Raw genomic sequence first — 13,864 nt, 5'->3', positions numbered from 1 at the left:
GTTGGATTGGGGGAAACTATCCCCTCTCCTATACAAAAAATGCAGAAGAATAAACGTGTCGAGACATGTTCAAGGCTACCGATGAAATTGTTGAAGAGAGTGGGGAAAGTTATCCCCTCTCCATCTATTTCCAATACAACATTAATAACTGCAAACATCACCATTTGGCGATCAGTATTGCATCGGTCGCTCGTTTGAACAGTTTTTGACATCGCTCTTGAAATACATACAATGGCAAACTATTACGTTCCAACCGAGGCGCGTGAAAAGTAAGTATTCTTTTGTTATACGATATAAAGACTTTACATTTTATTCATTTATTTCACTCGTATCCGTTTCTTTTTTCAGAGCGTCTTCGAATATACGATATACGCCACGTATACTGGGCAGAAGGTTTGCGCTAACATCAACTTCCTACAAATGGATTGATGTAGCGATCAACGTGGGATCTGTTTCCTGCTCCGTGGAGATATCGCTCGGCGATACACGCGGCAACCGGATTGTCCTACCATACAGAACGTGGAGAGCTCTGTTAGATAAACGTGCGGATTTCGAGCGATTCGTCCAGTCAACCGAAGCACCATCGTTACCGATTCATGACCTTACCGTGCAACTCGTGAAATTGCGTGATGAAAGTATTGTTAAGTTATCTTTACTCGATGCATGTATTTACCTCAAGCCTACAACCATGCTATTCATGTTTGAATTAGAGCACTGTGTGGAGCACGTATATTATACGCTGCATCAAAGCATTGCAACCGCGACTGAGAAATTTAAATATTTTGTAACATTTTTGCGTCAAAACTTTGCCATGAACAAACCAGACGCAACAGAACTATTGCGCAAATCTTACGATAAGAGTTCGCAAATTGAGTGCGAATTAATAGCCTACGTTATTGATACTATTATATACGATGCGTTAACTACTTAATAGAATGGTTGCCCACGATGTATTACATACTCAATAAAAACAAATGTGAAACGTATAAAAAAGAGTTTATCTCGTTATAAACCTTTCCCATGTTATAACGTATATTAGTTTTACAAGTTGCGTTTAGTCTCTTATAGAATAGCCTTGACAGTGATTGCGTCACGCAAACGATAACAGTCCACAGGGGAAGAATCGAGCACTGGTCAAAGCCATGCCTGCATCGGCAAATATAACTTGCATAAAGAATATTCTGTATCTCTCGAACGGAAGGCTAGAAAATTACGAGACTTGAAATGTTATACGTAGTGGAATACTGTCTTCCAAGTGGATGCAGGAAGAATAACGAAAATTAGGTAGAAAAATAAAACAATTAATATAATATAATATAATATAATTGCAAGCATAGAGTAGCGGCGTTTGCTTCACCTACAATGTAATCATATATCGTTTGTCTTCGATGTAATCGAATACTTTTGTGATTAGCCGCCGTCAAAATACGCGATGCGACGGAGGATGCCCTCGCTGAGCGAGCCCTTCGTCAGTCGAAATTATACCGTCGCGCAATCGTGTCGCGAAAAAAATGGATCGTCGCGCGGAGGAAGAGCGGGAATTCGTCCCGTATATCGTTGTGGTGGACACCACAAGCGGACAACGTGTAGTTTATTACAGAATCTACATTGTTGTGGTGGACACCACAACGGGACAGCGTGTGATACGCATTGTACCAGACGAGTATTAATTAAATGCACTAACAGTGTGTTGGTGGTGGTGGTGGTGGTGGTGGTGGTGGTGGTGGTTGTGGCGGCGGCGGTGGTGGTGGCGGCGTCGGTGGTGGGTGCGGCAAGTAGGAGTCGATAGCAAGAAGGTCGACGGTGGTGGTGGTGGCGGCGGCGGTGGCGGCGACGAGCAGGGGCGGCAGCAGCGGCGGCGGCTGCAGCGGTGGTGGTAAGTTTCTTTTTAAGAAATTTTTTTCTCTGTCCGCCGATTTCGCGCGCTAGCGGTCAGCGGTGCGCGGAGTGGCGGGCGCGGGCGGCGGGCGCGGGCGGCGGCGGCGGCGGGCCCCGTGAAAATTGCGCGCGGGCGGCGGCGGGCCCCGCGGAAATCGCCGCGGAGAACCGCCGCGAAATCGCCGCGGAAAACCGCCATGGAAAACCGCCGCGGAAAACCGCCGCGGAGAACCGCCGTGAAATCGCCGCGGTATTTTAAAAATACACGCCGGTTCAAAGCCATGGGATTCCTCTCTCTCCCCAACATCATCCTCGGCGGTACATACCGCTCTGCCGCGCGACTTACCCCCACCTTTCAATCCCACCTCTAGATCAGTGAGTGACACCACCCACTGCATCTTGAGGATCACCACCCACTCCCTATATCATTCCCCGGACCGCGGGCTGACTCCCACGCGCGGGTCAGTTCAGCGGGCTGACCCCCACCTCCCAAGTTAGGTCTCGCGGGTCACCACCCACCTCCCATGTCAGACCCTGCGGGTCACCACCCACCTCCCACGTCAGACCCTGCGGGTCACCACCCACTCCGCGGTACGTACCGCAGGTACCCCCGCGCCTACATTCCCCCCTCGCCCCTCACCACCCCTCATTGCTCCCGGATTAGAACTGTCATAGTCTTCCTACTATCACTCACTTGAGTGCGGCGAAGTACTTCACGGATTGAGAGCACGGCTACGACTGAGGAACAAAGAGCTGTGCGAGAGCGTCCTCCGTCGCAGCGCGTATTTACAGTTGCGTCTAATCTCAAAAAGTATTGTATGACGATAAAAGAATAAGATGAAACATACGCCGCAACTGTGTTGGCTAATGTATATATTTAATATTTTGTCGCCAGTGCTTATTTCTAGAGCGATGCATTGTCTGAGCCGTTCGAACGAGCAATTTATGTAAGACGGTTTGCAAATTGTGACGCTTTTTGCGATTAATGTTTCTGGAATTTTTTTAAGAAGGAGAAGGGGAAGTTTGCCTTCCTTCCAATAATTTTTTTGTTATCACTCGAAAGTGTCACGACACGTTTTTCGTGCTCTAACAATGTGAAAGAAACGTATAAGAATGTAAATGAAATAAACAAAACATAAAGTAAAGTTGATGTAATGGAGGGGAAAGGAATAAAACGTATGTTGTATATTACATATGTTTATTCATGTAATCGTGTCCATCAATTGAAAAGTTTGAATACATTTTGCATTGCACAATGTTTATTCGTACGGTGTTGTCCACATTGAAAAGTATTAGCATCATCTAAATTATTCAAATTATCCAGGACTTTGTAATCCATATCCAGGCTCTCGATGCATGCGTATTCTCGCCGACTGTCCAGAAGCAATTCACCCAGCCATTCTCGTTTCTCGTGCCCTTTGACGTATACAATCTCCTTGTTGTCCGGATTTTCAGTACCCAGTACTGCAGTTGTAATCACTTGTTTCACTTTCCGGTACGGAACTACTCCGTTAGTGCCCCATCTTAGTCCATAATGCATAGCAGTCAGCCAAGAGGCGCAGGATCTTTCGGATTTAATCAACCAATCCCATGGCTGGAGACTGTCAAAGATATAATGCGAGATAACGTCTCCCCCTCTAAGAGCAGCGAAATCTTTTACGACGAAACCACTTAATCGTTCAAAGGGGAAACCTTGCAGGTCCACGAACATTGGCACGGACATATTGCGGTCGAAACGAAGACTGTGGTTTACGTCGATGTATCGTAAAATATATATATGCGTGAAATTAAGTGATTTTGCGCACAATGTTTGGCAACGGGTTATACTGAATCACGCGATCGTGTATTATAAGGCAATAGGCACTACTATTTGCCGGCACGTTAGTATTAGTCCCGAATTCTAATCGCACGTCGATGGTTGCGCTTTTAATCGATTCGCTTTGTCGACAGCAGTCGATCACGGTGAATGGACCGTTGCATAGAAACTCCGTTATGGAGAGACTTGGCTGGAGATTCTCGTATCCGAGGTAGGCTCTGCAGAAACGCGTGTACATATCGTACAAAATAGCCCATTTGTTTTTACCAAAATCCAAACTGATATCCTCTCTCCGATAACACTCAGAGTTCAGATAGAGTTTCAAATTAGTCAAATTGCAATGATCGAATCGGGTCGGGTCCTCAGCCATGATATTTTTTCGACCGATTAGCAGAGCGAAGATGACGCATCGCGGCTTCTCGAGCGGTCTTGATTGCCCACGAATGTTTGGTCGTGCGTTGCAAAAGATTCTGGGAAATCGAGGAAATTCTGAGGCACACGATACTCAGCCCTGAAGAGCAGAGATGCGAGAATCATTTCTTAACCTCTCATTTGCGCACTCCCGCCGGTCAGTACGTTGTTTGTCTGCCGTTCAAAAGTGGTCCTTCCATCGATATTGGCACCTCACACGATGTAGCGGAGCAATGCCTCAAGACTTTGCTACGCCGTCTTCCTACAATCTCCTTGTTGTCAGGATTTTCAGTACCCAGTACTGCAGTTGTAATCACTTGTTTCACTTTCCGGTACGGAACTACTCCGTTGGTGCCCCATCTTAGTCCATAATGTATAGCAGTCAGCCAAGAGGCGCAGGATCTTTCGGATTTAATCAACCAATTCCATGGCTGGGGACTGTCAAAGATATAATGCGATAACGTCTCCCCCTCTAAGAGCAGCGAAATCTTTTACGACGAAACCTCTTAATCGTCCAAGGGGGAAACCTTGCAGATCCACGAACGTCGGCACGGACATGTCGTGGTCAAAACGAAGACTGTGGTCCACGTCGATGTATTGTATAATATATATATGCGCAGATTTAGGTGATTTTGCGCACAATGTTTGTCAACGGATTATATTGAATTACGCGATCGTGTATTATGGGTGCATACGCGCCGGTGTTCTCCGGCACGTTATCTTTAGTTTCGAATTCTATTTGCACGTCAACGGTTGCGCTCTTAATCGATTCAACTCGCCGACTGCAATCAATTATTACGAATGGATCTCTGTTTAGAAAGTTGGCGATGGTGAGATTCGGCTCGAGATACTTGTATCCGAGGTAGGTTTTGCAGAAACGCGCGTACATCTCGTATAGAACAGCCTATTTGTTTTTGGCAAAATCAAGATCTATTTTGATGTAGGGATAAGATTCAGAATTCAGATAAAGTTTCACGTTGGTCAAATTGAAATGTTCAAATTGGTTCGTGTCCTCAGACATGTTATTTTTTCGACTGGTTTGCATAGCGAAAATAATGTATCGCGGCTTCTCGAGCTGAGTAGCGGTCTTGATAGCTCACGAATGCTTGGTCGTGCGTTGCAAAAGCGGATACTCGTAAAGATCCCACGAGCGAAAAGCCATGCTGAGATATCGTCCGCTCTCCAAAGTGCGCAGCATTGAAAGTTTATTTATGTCACTCAAGAGCACGTGCAGCATTCGCCACTGAATTTTAAACAACTCGAGAACGGGTCCAACGCCGAATTACCCTTCAGGCAATTGTTATCGTTGCGCGCTCGTATCAAGATCAACTCGTGACGAGCATTGATCACTATGTGTTTATAATCTTTGCAGAATCCCAATAGTACGTAGAGCGGGACAGAAATTGAAATACCCGTCAGCGGTAGTCATCTGCGTTTCCCAGCCGGCATTTCGCAGAATCACGCTTTTGTCGGATGACAGCGTTACATAGTTTTTGAGCGTGCTGGTTATGCCCACGTTTCTATTACGATCAATTTCGACGCCGTTCAACTCGAATCTTATCTTGTCCAACATAAACACAACACAATTATTTCCCAATACCACGTCGCTGGACCCCTCAGGTCTATTCTTTTTAGTAATTCTCCCCTCGACGTATAGGAAATTCTCGTACGGCAATGTATACAAATCTTGTTGTTGTATGGGTATTCTTATCTCATCGCTGTGCCCGTACTTGTGTTTGCATACGGCGAATAAGCGTGGGTTTCAATCTTGACGATTCGATCGTCAAAGATCGGCTCGTCTCCGACGTTTAGAATATTAGTCATTTTAAGATTTTCATACCGCGAATCCCAGTGATTGTAAGAATTTAACGTTTGATGCGCTGAGCTTCTTCTTCTCAGTTGACCGAGTGGGTTTATCAATCAATGATATCGCCGTGTGCTTGTAAAGAAAGTTTCTTCGCGCTCGGCACATCTCATGTGTCACGCTCGCGTTATCGCTTTCGAACTTGCAACCTAACTGTAATCTCTTCTCCGCGAAAGTCCAACAATCGTCCATTTTGATCGACAACTCGTATAGTGAGAGTCGTAATGCTCCGTACGATTACTGGAAGGTAAATGATCTGATTTGGCTTTTCACTGAGCTTATATCTTGAAGGCACGCTTGGCGAAAATTCATGAATCGTATGCACACGCGCACCGTTGTTGTATGCACCCACAATTACCATACACTGCATTCGATACGAATTTACGATAGTTATGTTGATCGACTGGTTCGATTCATACTATCTACGCGGCTGCAGTATGCGCTTCGAGAATTTCAGCACCGATCCAATGCTGTTTGGTTTATTAAAGTTTATTGTGTATGCAAATTTAATCTCGCACTTCATTGTGTTATAGTTGCGCGAATCACTATCGGGAACTCTTCTTCCTCGTGTTCATCATTGAACACCCCGATATCGCCGCGGACAACTAATACGTCACCGGTATCGGGTGCGTTGCGTCGTAAACGTTTCTGCAAAATTGCGCATTTCAAAAATTCGTTTATGGTCGACAGCTCATACGATCCTTCGGATATCGTAATCTCCGCATCGTCTTTGCCGAAATAGAATTTATTGTTCGAGGCGTTCACGTTCGGTATCGTGTTATAAGTTTCAAAAAGCGTTAGACCGAGTTCGTATTCGGCATCGGTTAAATTTATAGCCGAAGAGTAATTTGCAGCGAGAACGCTGTTCTTTCCGCTCAGCGTTAGCGTAAACGACATGATGGAAAAAAACGCTCGACGAATACTGAAACTTTGCGGTACCTTGTCGGTCTTTTAAAGGTCGACAGTCTGAAGAAACCTCAAGCACATTTGTCCGCAGAAACTTTGATCATACGTCTGATAGGACGTTCGATTGTACTCAATCGTAACATTGCTTTCGAAATATCGCACGAGATCTCGAGGCGGTCGAAGATTACCAAAACTATCGAAATAAATTATGCGCTCCTTTTTACGTATGCGACCCAATGCGTCCCAGGGCCCGCGATATCGTCTAGATTGACAATGCCGCTTTCGTTTCTTCGTACGCCACTGGTCGGTAAAGCATTACGCATGTACACTTCTTTAAAATATGGTATGCACATACGTTTCGCCAGATAGTTTAATTGCACATCGGTGGTCACTCCCTTGGGCATTTTTATCGTTTTTTCGACGTTTTTTTTCTTCGACGATACTCCTTATCCGCGTTTATATGGTCCAAGATACAATCCTCGTCCACGCTTGTACGGAGCAAGATAAAGCCCGCGACCTTGTTCCATTGCGCGATTGTGATGTTGCAGCTCCTCAAGCTGACGCAGTGTTGCTATCAGGGACGCTTTCTCGCGCATGCGTATTTATATACACCTTCAATGAAGTATTACGTTTAACAAAAAGAAGGTATACAAGAGGGTAACTACTTAATGTGCAACAGTGTCCTTAAAATCATTATTAAACTTTACTCCCTAAACTTTACTCAAAGATACCACACTTGAACAATTAAAAATTTTTTAATTATATGAAATTGTATAAAATTATAAAAATTGTGTAAATTTAAAATTATATAAAATTACCTAATTATAAAAATTTTAAACATAATCAATATTAATATTATATCACAACGTAATTTTTTAAATAAATTATATATTTATAAATGTAAAGAAAGGAAGGATATAATAAAACACATATGTACTTAAAATAAAATACTTTATTGGGCAGAATTAAGAAAAATACCAACATTTGTTGCAAGGGTAAGGGAAACTGCCCAAAAACTTTACCAGTATTCGCAAAACAAAATACATTTTTCAATTACAATAAAATATTTTGCTTAAACAAAATAATACTTTAAACAATTACTATACTATTAAAAATTAAACATTTTTTAAACTAAACAACAAAAAAATAAATATCTTTTTGTACTTAACTGTAAATTATTAATTATTATTAAATAAAAAAATAAATATTAATATATGTAAATTTAATTTTAAACATTTTCCCGTAGGGGTCTGGAGTCGTGCCGGGGCCTCCCGAGGCTGCGGATCGACTCTAGATACAGGAATTGGCGTTCCTGCGGTTTCCGAGCTCGCTAGGGGGTCTGCGGTCTCTAGTAGACCGTAGATTCAGGGATCTCAGCGACCCTGGCGCCCGAGTTGACACACCGTAATTCATCACGTGCTGAAATTATGTGCGGGATGGACCGGGGATCTTGGCTTCACCGCCCGGGTCGCGAGGAGTCAACCTCTATAAAAAATTAAGGTGGCGGCATCTGAGATGCCGCGTTCGCGCTTCAGACGCCATGGTGGTGTGTTTATTGTTCAGTGTACGGTGTTTGTCGCGGCGGGGGGTTGGGTCGCCTTCTCCTTGCCGAATTCTGGGGCGATTTTCTGGTCGGTGACTAAATCCCGCGTGTTGACCCGCTGGTTGTCGATGGCTCCGGCTAGTCCGGGTACATCGACACCGGGCCTTCTAGCCTAGGAGCAACCCGTATACCGGTGCGGCTGGCATTTCTTCTCGGGGATGTTTCTCGTTAGCGCAAGGGCATCGTCGTAGGGGGTGTTGGTTCTCGCCGAGGTCATTGATCAGGGGATCGTTTTGGATGCCTGTTGGGATCGGGGGTCTCGGTTGCCCGCCGCAGTCCATTGTCTGACGCGCGTCAATCGTGGGTTATCCCGGGTGTGTGCTTAACTGCGTGCATTTGGGTTTCGTTTTTGTGTTTTTCCCTGGTTGGCGCGTGTGATGTTGTGCCGTCCATTAGGTCCGCCTCGGGTCGGTGGTCCCCGGACACCGGCCTGTAGTACCCCTCGGGGCGAGGGTGGGGTTCCCTTCGTTAAATAATACCCCATTTATGATTGGTATGGATAACGGCAATGACAAATTACCGCGCAGGGGGAGTCGGATACCCCAGGGCCGGCGAGGGGGGACTAGTGTCCCGGGTGCCCCCTCGTCGTCAACACCCGACGGGCTGTCGTGCGGGGTGCCCACAGGCTCCGCCGACGAACAGGATACTGTGGAAGTAGATGTTCGTGATTGTCTTAGTATGTCGCGGGAGTCGCGCAGAAGGACGCTCTTGCAGATGCGAGAGCACCTCAGGCCCGAGGCCCGCGACGCCGTTGATCGGTTCCTTGCCCTCGAACAGCTTGAAGGAGAACTGTCCGAGGACGAGAATTTTGATTGGGAGGGGGAGGAATTTTCGGGGTCCTCTTCCTTCTCAGAAAGCGAGGGAGATGTCTTTCCCAGCGGGGTGGAGCGGGTGGAGCCGGTCCTTCGGGCCGAGGCCCCCGCTTCGCCCGTTGGTGGCGACTCGATCCTGTTGGCCGACGGTCGTCGCAAGACGGGCGGCGGTCGGCAGGACAACAGCGCGTCCGGGTCGTCAGAAACCCGCTTTTTTGAGACGGTGGCGTATTCGACGCCGCCGCAAGTATGCGATGAAACAACGCCGATCCGTGTTCATGGGGGAGGTTCGGACTGGGGAGACCTCAGTGACCCGCCTCGTACGAGGCGGCAGGGTCTATCCCAGCCACGGGCTGAGCCCATGGAGGTTGATCGGCGCGAGGAGGAAGAGATGGCCGGGAATTCCTTGGAGTCGGTCATCAATTTGGACGAGTCGGAGGGCCGTGTCCGGATCCTGGATGTTCCGGGGGACGGATCCGACCTTCCGACCTACGTGAGAAGTAGGCGCGCCCGTGGTCGACCCCGCTTGGACGGGAGTAGACCCTTCAGGTCCCCCTCCCCATTGTCCGACGGGGCGGACACGGAAGACCGGCTCCACAGGGTTCTCCTGGAGCAGTTTAGGGCCCGCCGACTCCGAGCCAACGTCATCCGCAGCTCGGAGTCGGAGGGAGAGGGAATGGGGGCGAATGATACGCGGCCTTGCCAGCGTATCAGGATCCCCCCGACCCTGTTTACGCCGGACCAACGCCGGTACATCGACCGGCAATTAAGCGCGATCTCCCGGAGTACGACCACTGATCTGGACGGGTTGGCCGATGGGTGGCTCCAGGAGGTAGAGGGAGCGCGTAACAAGGCGTCCACAGGTTTCCCACTGTCGGGCAACCTGTCGGGGTGCATCAAACTGAATAACCATCTTGCCCGGGAGGCACTCATGACGCTGACGTTCCGCGCCATGGGCCGTCTCGGGCGAGAGGACGGGCAGGAAAAAGCGACGACCGCGGCTCGGGAGGAGGAGGTTCGTTCCCTCCGGGCCGAGGGCGCCGAATTAAGGAGGCAGCTGGGGGTGGCAAAACGCGCCCTCATGCTCCAAAGTGGGCCCTCCTCGTCCGCGGCTGCTTCACAGCCGTTGACGCGGAGATCTCCTCCTTCTCCGCCGTCTCCGGCGGTCGCTTCTGCCCCCAGCTCTTCTCCTTTCGAGGAGCGAGTGCTGGGGACGTTGGAGCGACTGGCGGCGACCGTGGAGGGATTGAAGAGGCGCCTGGCGCGGATGGAGACGGGGGCTGTTCCGGCCGCCGTCCCCATTGGCGCCAGGGGCAAGAAAAAAGGGAAGGGTGGAAAGGGGAGTGCGGGAGCTCCGCGGAAGGAGCCTCCTGCGCCCCCCCCCACCGTGCTGGCGCCAGCACCCGGCCCCGATACACCTTCGAGCGATCGGAGCTGAGTCGAGGTCACCGGCACCAGGAAGAGGAAGAAAGTGGACAACGGAGGTCGTAGAGTCTCCCACGCTCGTCCCACGAGGAAGAGCGCTGGGGGGTGTTCCCTCCGGCGTTTGGAAGGGACGTGATTCGGCCACCGGCGGCGGCGCCTGCCGCCCCCGGCGGCCGAGCCGAGGAAAAAGAGGGAAAAGAAAAAAAAAGAAGTCCGCCACAAAGCAAAACCCTCGCGGCGAGGAGATTCAGGAGGCGCGTCCCCAAGTCATCGGCGGTGCTGATCACGGTAACGGGGGACGACGCCTCTTACGCGAGCGTCATGCGGCGGGCCAGGGAGGCCATTGTCCTTGGGGACATCCTGCCGCAGGGGGCTAACGCGCTACGGGTTCGCCGAGCCCAGACCGGGGGTCTCCTCCTGGAGATCCCCGGTGAGGATAGCAGGCCGGCAGCGGAGAAGCTGGCTTCTGAGATGCGGCGCGTCGCGGGTGGCCCGGATGTGCGGATCTTTTGCCCTTTTCGAAGGGATTCGCATCTCCGGGTTCAATGAATCGGTTACCCCCGAGGAGGTGGCCACGGCGGTCGCCGACTCGGGGAACTACTTCGTGGCGGACTTCAAGGTGGGCCGGGTGACGCACAGTCGGCGGGGGTTGGGCTCTATCATAGTGCAGTGCCCGGTCGCCGCTGCTGCAAAGATCGCCCGGTCGGGGAGCTTGGCCCTGGGTTGGATGGCGGCTCGCGTGGAGGTGCTCAAGGCACCTCCACAGCGATGCTTCCGGTGCCTGGCCCAGGGACGTACACAGCACCGGTGCCCTGGCGGTGTCGACAGGGCCCGGTGTTGCTTCAATTGCGGGGGGGGGGCACACCCAGGCAGAGTGCGCGAATAGGCCATTCTGCCCGGAGTGTGCCTCCAAAGGCAAAGCGCACAATCACCGCCCCGGCGGTGAGAAGTGCGCGCGGGTTCCCCCGGTTATTCGACCGGGGAAGAGAGCTCTCCTTCTTCCGGAGGAGGGCTGAGACTCAGAAGCTGATCGGCCGCTGACTCCTCCGCCTCCCACCCCACCCGGCGCTCAGGTCGTGGATGGTGGTGTGTCAGAGGGGCCGGTGGCCGATATCGACATGGAGGAGACCCCTCCCGTGACGGAGGCCTCTGTCACGGGGGTGATTGAGATATCGTCGGAGTCGTCCGGAGGATCTGGGCGCCGGACGAGTCCGCCGACCAAAAAGAGATGCAAGGCACTCGACAGTCCGAGTGCCTCGCACCTCCCACAGGCGAAGGTGGTGCTCGAGCCTCTTTCTCTCCCATAATGGGAGAAGCGAGTGGGACGCGACTCGAGCACCCCTGTCAAGAAGGCGTTGAGACCCCGGGCGGAGAAGGCGTTGACGCCGTCTCCCCCAGGGTCGCCTATCCTTGGAGGTGATAGGGCCGCGGAGTGACCCCCTGGGGGGGGGCCACCTCGCGATCCTGGGCCTCGTTTCCGGCTGCCCCTGCGCTCGAGGATGCTCAGGAGACGAGGACTCTGGCTGTGGGACCACCCGATGAGTCGGGGTCTCCGCTCATCTGACGAGTCGGCCACTCGAGGATAGAAGGTAGGCCCGGTCGGTCCCTCGGAACCACTGGACCTTGGGTAGGGGGTTAGCGCGGAACGGGTAAGTTCGGCGCTCGCCTCCTGCCCTAAAGGAGCGCGGGGGGGCGTGCGGTGTTGCCGCATTGCACTACCCCGGGGTGGACAAGGCGGCAGCTGACGTATCTCGGCTCGCCGCCCTGGCACGTCCTCTCCCAACCTGACGAACTGGCGCGTCGGGGGGCTCACGCTCTGACCCAGGGAGAAGGCTACTGATAGAAAGGCGTACTGTCGGCGGTGGCCTTCCTTCATATGGGGCGCGGTGGCTCGGTGAGGTTTTTAGTTGGTAGGCGGGGAGGACGAGCCTGGTCGCTGAAATTACGTGGCCGGGTTAGCACCGTCCTGACTCGAGTCCAACACTACCAGGTCTAGCCAACCTGGTGTGCCATGAGCATTTCCCTCATCGTATAAAAAAAAAAAAAAAAAAATTGTAATGTTTATAGTTATAATAAAAACATTACGCTTTATTGCAAAAATTTAATTTTTAAAAAATAATATAATACATTAAATAACATTAATCTTTGGCGTAAAATCAAATCAGGTACTATCACATTATTGCACAGTACGTCAATCTACATAAAATAAAATAATATTATTAATGCAATCAATATATAAAAAAAAATATATATAGGTGGATTTTAATGAAAATAAAAGAAATGAAATAAATCTTAAAAAATAAAAAACTTAAAGAAGTAGAAATAAGTTAAGTATCAGATGTTGCATACAAATTTTGCGGATTGTGTAACTCTAAATGTCGTGAATCTTTTTTAAAATTCATATATTGTATGTTGTGCGCTTGAAAACTAGATCGGGCAATACAAATCGCGGAAATTGTTTCAATGAACAATCTATTTCTTTTTTCATTTTTTACGTCAGTAACAATAGAAAAAATTCTTTCAGCTTCTGCGTTAGAATGAGGAAAAGACAAAACTGCTTGCACTAATAATTTTAAATTTTGAAACATTTTTTTCCCATCAAAATTTTTACACTCTAATATTTTGACCCACATTTCATTAATATTCATATTTCCTAATTCTCTTTTTTTAATTTCATCAAAAATTGTTGGTAAAATTGTCCATTCATATTCTATTTTTGCTACATCTATATAACCTATACGCGAAGCAATACAAGATAAATTTCTAATTTTATTTCTACCTTCTTGAAATAAAGCTATTGTGGGATCTAAAAATGACAAATGTTCAAAAAAAGTGTCTTTATATGGTAAACGTTTTATCATTTCGCGAACAGCCGTTTTATAAAAGTCTAAACATTTTAATTTGATTGCCCGTGCGCATTCTGACGACAATGTTGTTAAGAGTTCTTCACATTCAGACCCCAATTGTAAATGATTTAGATTTAGAACTGTCGTAGGGTCACTAATTTCTGTTATGTTAGTTTTGACTCCAATTAGGTTTTTTTGTGAGGGGGCCCTGAAAAGGGCTGTTTGGTTTCTTAAGGTTTCGGTTTCGCCGGGTCAACTGTGCAGGGATCTAAGGAGGTGGCTGCGTTTTCTCGTTTGTTGCTT

The 13,864-nt window shown here is 49.0% G+C and overlaps 1 protein-coding gene across 1 annotated transcript; it reads left to right on the top strand.

Moving 5' to 3' along the window:
- Positions 1-218: 218 nt before the first annotated feature.
- LOC120358551 lies at positions 219-5,495 on the top strand. Its single transcript, XM_039453128.1, has 3 exons — positions 219-269; positions 349-727; positions 5,478-5,495. The coding sequence occupies exons 1-3, from the start codon at positions 232-234 to the stop codon at positions 5,493-5,495; spliced, it is 435 nt and encodes a 144-aa protein (XP_039309062.1). The 5' UTR covers positions 219-231.
- The last annotated feature ends 8,369 nt before the right edge of the window (positions 5,496-13,864 follow it).

The sequence above is a fragment of the Solenopsis invicta genome, chromosome 8 (genome assembly GCF_016802725.1).
Source record: "Solenopsis invicta isolate M01_SB chromosome 8, UNIL_Sinv_3.0, whole genome shotgun sequence".
In the NCBI taxonomy this organism is placed as follows: domain Eukaryota; kingdom Metazoa; phylum Arthropoda; class Insecta; order Hymenoptera; family Formicidae; genus Solenopsis; species Solenopsis invicta.
The sequence above is the reverse complement of the archived record's forward strand: the minus strand, read 5'-3'. Positions and strand labels throughout refer to the sequence as shown.

Coding starts and splice junctions, on each gene's coding strand:
- LOC120358551 (XM_039453128.1), top strand. CDS start 232: ATGGCAAACTATTACGTTCCAACCGAGGCGCGTGAAAA. Junction 270..348: donor CCAACCGAGGCGCGTGAAAA/GTAAGTATTCTT, acceptor TTCTTTTTTCAG/AGCGTCTTCGAATATACGAT.